This window comes from Loa loa, assembly GCF_000183805.2.
Source record: "Loa loa unplaced genomic scaffold supercont3.865, whole genome shotgun sequence".
NCBI classification, from domain to species: Eukaryota; Metazoa; Nematoda; class Chromadorea; order Rhabditida; family Onchocercidae; genus Loa; species Loa loa.
The window spans coordinates 1-7061 of NW_018109045.1; the positions used below are offsets into that span (position 1 = coordinate 1).

The following is a 7061-nucleotide window of genomic DNA, read 5'->3' on the forward strand; positions in this document are numbered from 1 at the left end:
GAAATCAATCAATTTAGCACCTTCCTTGTCGACAATACATTGTAAAGCATCTACAAATACTTCATTTCGCTTACATTCGGCAACAAAATCGATTGCCTTTCACTGATTTTTCCTATTAAGCTGAACGTCACAGAAACGCAATTTTCTATGAAAATACAACTGAATTTACTTCAAAATTTTTAAAACAGCTTAGAAACTTTGGTGAAATTTTCCGCCTTCTTTCTATCACTTATTCGCTATCGATCCTAAAATTTGTAGAATTTACAACAAATAAGATTTTGAAAGTAGAATTCATTAATAAAGAGATGGTTTGGATATCGGTTAATTTTTCGTAATTAAAAATGAAATCGATAGGAGGAATATGTTGTCCATTTGGTATATGTCAGGTAATTGCTTGTTAATTAAAAATACATTCAAGAGGAGAAAATAAAACTGAGTGAAAGCAAAATATTAATTTCAGTAAACAAGTATAAATTCGATTACTACTACCAACAAAATGGAGAAAGCATTAATATTATTTTTTCTTGAAAGAAATCAACCATTTTTAATTATTCAAAATACAGATTTTTAGCAAATTTTTCATAAAATCTCATGAAATTTTCATTTAAATTTCATAAAATTTAAAATTTAGATTTCGGAAAGTCGAACAGAAAAAAAATGAAGTAAACTAAAACATGAATGGACCATCACCGATCGAAATGCATGTGGTTTTTGTGCAATAGCGTTTCAAGTAGACGGGAATTTTCATAATTGCCGTTCTTTGATGTACCATGTTGGACGCGTGAAATTTTTGTGGTATTCTTTGAGATCTCGAAATTCGATGACGTAGTGGCCAACCTAGAAATCGTCGTAGTTGGTTTACTTTTTTTTGTTTCAATGAAGATGGTTACGTGTATCCGTTCCGGTTCCAGTTTTACTGTTGTACGTAAGCTTACAAATATGACTAGTTTCTAAGTAATGTAGCGAGTACGTTCCAATGTTAAAATTTGGATCTAAATTTTGTTTATTTGTTTTCAAATATTTTGGTAGTTGACCATAATTTTGGTGGACTAAATGGAATCAAGTGGACAAAATCATTAAGTGGAAACAAGCTCGTGTAACAGACCAGTTTCATATTAGTAATAGCATTTGAACATAACGGCATTTGAGCAAGTTGAAAAATGTTCTTTCAATAGTGGTATTAATTTGCTCTTTTTTTCCTTTTCTTCTTTGCTTTTTGGCTCATTTTTAGTCTTCCTTCTTGGATCATGAGTAATTTTGATTTTACCTTTGTATCATGGGAGTTTTCAGTTTCCTTGTTTAGATAGGCAATGATTTTAATACAAATTGATATGTGAATTAATGTGTTGATATTTGCTAGCAGTATTAGCGCAGGACAATTATATTGTCTCCTTGGTGCTACGTATCAGTGTGAATCAGCTCTAGACAAACCGTATTTTCATAATTTTGATAATTATAGTGTAGAGTAAACATGTCTCAGTGGAATATTTGCAATACGATACCTTATACAACGAATCACTAACATGAAAGTTTTTCATCTTTTAATAGCCACTTTGAAAGAAGTTCAGATATTTTTTCATGAACTCAGACTTATTTATTGGACCGTTGTCTACGATAATTCTTTATTTTTGATCAAGTTCAAAAAGCAAATATACACAACGACATTTAGTAATATTTCCGTTTCATTTTATTTTTAGAGAATACATAAAATTTAGAAAAGGAGGACTGCAAAGGAAATACTCATAAAACACCGCAAAGAAATAGCACATATTAGCAAAACTTTTCCATTCATGATCGCTTTTTCTTGACCAGTCGTGAAATCATGGTTTTTCTAGTATTTCAATCGAATTTTGGTAAATTACCAATTTCCTAATATAACTGATCTGCAACAGACCATTTATGCCATTTTTGGACATACCACATATGGCGAATTTTCTTTTTTTTTCTCATTTTTATTCCCATTTTTTTAAACATTCAAGAATTTCTGAAGTTCAAGCGAAGTATTTACTGGTTTCGAGAATAAATTATCAGTAAAATAAGTAAGAAAAAGTTCATGTGCTAGGCAGCTGTTTTTGCTAATCTGCCATTTAGTAATTTAAACCATCAAGAAAAAAAAAAACAGTGCCACTAATTTTTTTTTTTTGCTGCTGCTTTCGCTTATATGAAAGAATTCGAATTTGTGTTAAGCCTTGCAATATTTCTCTATTATTTTCTCGTCTAGTTTTCGTTTATCTCACTTCCCCTGCAGTTTTTCATATGATGCGGTTGATATTTAGTAATAAATAAATCGATAATGCACTAACGGAAATATTGATCCAAGCTATCCATAACATATGTATGAATATATATAACTCATTGTGCTTGTATATCTATGACTCATTTCTGATATTAACGCCATTAATCTTGCGGTCTTGTTAAGCCTTGACAGTAATTTGGCGTTACGGTGTTACGTAACACCAGGTGTACCTTGGTGTTACGTTCTCTCTTACTCTTCAATTTCATTTTTTTTCATTTTTAAATTTTAGGAGTAGGAAAAGAGAACAAAGGCGAAAAGCGAAGAAATAAAACGATCTGCCAACTGAAGTGGTTGTGCCATTTCAGCTCTTTTAGTTTTTCTCTTTTTTAAAATTTTTTCTTCGAGAAACTCATCAGTAATTTTTTTTTAATATTTGTTTTCTTTTGACAAAGCATTTGAGTTCCTATTACTTCATCTGTGTAATTTCCAGCAAAATGATGTTAGTTTCTGCAATCATTGTAGGGTTTAAGCTTAAATAATTAAAATTTCATGTGGATAATGGCAGAAATGGAATAAACATAGCACATCAGTCGCAGAAATCATGAATGATTTGTGAATCGAGCTTATTTCTGCCTTAAATTCACCTATTTGAATTAAACTAGGAAAAGTAGTAGTTCTTTTTTGATATATGGCATAAGTCGGAAAGTATATACTAACTACATATTTTAGTCTGTAATTATTTTAAATTAAATTATGCATATGTTCACGTTATCAAAACTCCGAGAAGTTAGCGTGCAATGATTAATGCAATTATTCAACTAACAATTTTTCCAGAATATTTGGAAAGGTTATCCATGAGGAGAATGTATCAGTCTTCATTGTTTTTTAGTTTAATCTTGTAAGGGAAAAATCGGTGATCAGGCCAATCTAGTTAAAGAATATAACAAGCAGGGATATCGTTTTTTTCAGTAAGTTTCGATGGTTAGGATCGATATTCAGAAACCTTCACTTTTACAGGCTCCCCTAACTATTTACTTCGAATCTCATGTTTATGAGGGAATCCCGTACTTTTCAATACTATCTTTGTATTTCATAAATCTCGGGAAGGTGTCGAGAATACTCTTTATTCCCTGAAACTTCATATAAGTTGAATTCAGTTATGCGAACTTTGAGAAGGATGAAGAAAAGGGAAAAACGAGGAAAAAGAGTGTAAGAATAAAGCCAGTGAAAAATTAAAGTGTTCTATTGACCTCTGGTACGCATGATTTACATGATCCTCTCAAATGTTGTGAAGCAGTTTCGCCATTTGTTCAGTTTCTCACTCAGAACTTAACAATTAGGATGGGATTTTTTCCCATCGATTGGATCGTAGTAGTATTTTGCCTGTGCAGCTACACTGTTTTTTTTATCTGTCCCGATTGTCACCAGATGCTTTTTCTAATTCCCTGGTACTGTAGCAAGTGTTTCTTTAACTGTTAAAATAAATTTTCGCTTTTTTTCTCCGCAAAACTGTCCATTTTATTTTTCATCAGTTCATTAATCTTTCGGCGCGTGGATAATAATCATTTTAACTGATATGTAATATCGCTGTGGTATTTACCAATATATTTAGTCATTTCTCATATTTATGAAATTATGAATGCTTAGTTATAACTAATTTAATTAAAATGTTGCAGAAATTTCCAATTAATATAGTTCATTTTGGAAAGAAACAATAAATGTGTTTCTTTTTTCAGTGATTCCCTACGAAAGTTTTTCGTGACTATACTTTGGATTTTCATATTTCCATCATCTTTTTACATTTTAGTGTAGAAATATACCGTAATTTCGTCTGAAATCTTTTTTATCTTGTAACGGTGTTTTCTGAATAATAAATCGTCTACAATCCAGTTTTCTAGTAGTGAGGTCTGCTCTCGCTACGGTGGTACCAGACTTTCCTTATGATACCACTGAGGCTTGCAACCAGTACATAAGTAATCTCAAGTACGGTCTAGTTCTCTTCATTGCTTATCACTACGTTGACAACCCATGATACGTTTAAAATTTTTGTTTCAACGATTTTTTTTTTTTTTAAATTACGTTGAAATAAAATTTTTGCATGGGCATATATATATATATATATATATCAGCCTGTGTTGTTCGTTTGATTTCTAGCAGTTTTGAAAATCCATCTTATTTTTTGCGTAAATCGCTATACGTTCGGGTTGATGTCACATCATTTAATGGCGTGCAAAGTTACTCTGTTTGAAGGCGGAGAAAATCTACTCGAATTTTTTTTTTTTTTTTTGCTGCGAATTTCGCATGACGATTGATGTTAGGCATAACATTGTGGCAACGATTTGTTCTTTCTTTTTATTTTTAATTGGACTACTCTTCAAAGGTATCGTTTAAAAGAGAAATACAATTTTTTTTTTTTTTTTTTTTTTTAACGAGCTTTAGCACATTCCTCTTAATAAAAAATGAGACTTTGTTTTTTGTTTACTTTTTTGTTGTATGTTTAACAGTAAAGGATACAAGTCATTGATTCCCTATTAAGTAATAAAGTAGTATTATATCGCAAATATATTCCAACTGTTTCTAGTTATGAATGATATAAGTTATTGATTAGCAAATTATTGGTTATGCAAGTAATTTTCGAATTGTTGGTCATATTCACTGTTGCTTTATAATGTTGCTATCTCAATATTCCTGTTAATTTCGTTAAATATATTGAAGAAAAATCAACTGAATTTCAGATATCATATTTTATCGTCCTTCAACAGCATCTACATTAGCAAGTTGACACGAGCACAACTTACAGATGAGGTGGAAGGCTATTATTAGGAAAATCTGAAATTTAAACTCTGGAGAATTGGTCCAGAAGCAGTCTGACCCGTTTATTATACTTATATTCACTTAAGTTGAAACATGGAATTCTTCAAATCTGCTATCGCTCTCCTACAGCAGCATCATTCTGTGAATCACAATAACAAGTATTTTCTGCAATTATAAGTTTCAATTTTTTCGGACATACCGGTGGAGTACAATTGTTGCCTTCATTTAATTTTCTTATCTGTTTATTCATACACAATATTTCATTTCTTGACGCTGTGGGATACACTGCTGCTGTTGTTCTCGTCGTTGTTGCAACCAACGAGCTAACGTTGTCATTAAAACATAAGAGAGTGTGTAGTCACGAAACATTTGCGTTCAACATTTTTCAAGTGTGTTTATGAATTATCGTCACCATTTTCATGTTTAATGATTTAATTCTCTTAAAAAAAAGAAAAAAAAGCGAAAGTAAATTACATTACAAACTAGAATATATGTTATGATATCATACGTCGACATCAGCACATTCAAAAAGGATGCAATTTCCCTATTATGTTATCAATAATGTATGGAAGGATATTTAAATTAAAGTTAGTGACCATGATATTAGAGGGAAGAAAGAAGAGAGTTAGACTAGAAAGGATTAAATAAAGTTCATCGTTCCTTGTATTTGATTTCAGTTCATTTATTGGAATTGTGGAGTTAAGTGCATAGTACTATAACATGTGACTATATTCAATGATTAGCGGATGACTTAAATTTTTCTTCAGCGGTACTAAATTCGTTCGTTCGTTCGTTTTTGTCGGATTCTTATCCCATCTCATTATTTTGAAAACAGATATTGATAACAGATGATATTCTAGTAAGTATTGGATATTTTTTTCTCCTACATCTACTGATGAGTATGTTAAAAGGGATAAATTTCGGTAGTTTTTCAAGTTTGAATTTCAACTGTTTGAAAATTTGCAGACAATAGATAAAAAGGGGAGAAGATGGATCACGCAGATTTGGTGGCAGAGCTAAGCGAAATCGAAAAAATGACACCGGCTGAACGGATCGCTTTGGCACGGTCAGTTTCAGACAGAATCTTTATATATTGATCTACTTCTCATGATCTTTATCGTGACATTACATAAACTTTCATTTACTAGAATGTGGATGAATGTGAGGTGACTGTAAATTGGATTATTTTCCTTATTTATTTTCAAGTTTCTGAATGGATCTAGGATTGAATCTCCCAATATTTCGTATTTACAGATTCTACGTATTCTATATTCTACTATCCTACATTTAGAATCTTGTTTTTAAATTGCAATTTTCCCCTTATTATTTTCAGTGAACGAAGAAGGATACAACTAAGAAATTGGGATGAACGTGAAAAACAGATGACACCAACACTTCCCCGTCATCAGCGTTTGAAGTTCAGTCCAGAAGTAGCTTTATTAGAAGCAACAAGTCGAGGAGACTCCGTGGAAGGTAAGCTGCTGATGCGTTTCTTTTTTGATTTCGAAAATTTGAACTATTCTTACTCCAATTATAATTTTATTTTTTTGGTTTGAACTATTCTTACCCGTGAAAATGTAATTGCCGTTGTCTTTCCTTACTCTTTTAGGAATTATTTACAAATCGTATTCCGGACTTGAAGTATGACTATGAAATAATCTAAATAAGCGATATTAAAACATCTGTTATTACTGTTTCCTGCATCATGAATTTTTTTTGATATATCGGCATTTTTTTCTTAACTCAAAACCACATGTTAACGATTAATTCGCAAGATTTTAATATCATGGATATAACGTTCTTTCTGACTATTTGGTTTACTATTCCTTTTTCTTTTTTAGCTTAATAGCAGTATCTTTTTTCGAAAAGACTAAAAAGTAACATTAAAGTGTTTAATGGAAATTAAAAACGAACTGTGCTCAGATGTTAGAAGAGGGGAGAAAAGAAAATGGGATCCAGAAGTAGAAAATTTTATGCAAGAATGAGAGTAGGTTTTGGTCACAAGTGTTCC

General features: G+C 31.3%; 1 protein-coding gene across 1 annotated transcript; it reads left to right on the top strand.

Moving 5' to 3' along the window:
- Positions 1 to 5413: 5413 nt before the first annotated feature.
- Positions 5414 to 6697, top strand: LOAG_11256 (hypothetical protein; the record flags this gene model as incomplete). Its single annotated transcript, XM_020448323.1, has 4 exons — positions 5414 to 5439; positions 6017 to 6116; positions 6384 to 6523; positions 6660 to 6697. Exons 2-4 carry the CDS (start codon positions 6040 to 6042, stop codon positions 6695 to 6697), a joined length of 255 nt encoding a protein of 84 aa, XP_020301522.1. The 5' UTR covers positions 5414 to 5439; positions 6017 to 6039.
- Positions 6698 to 7061: the final 364 nt, after the last annotated feature.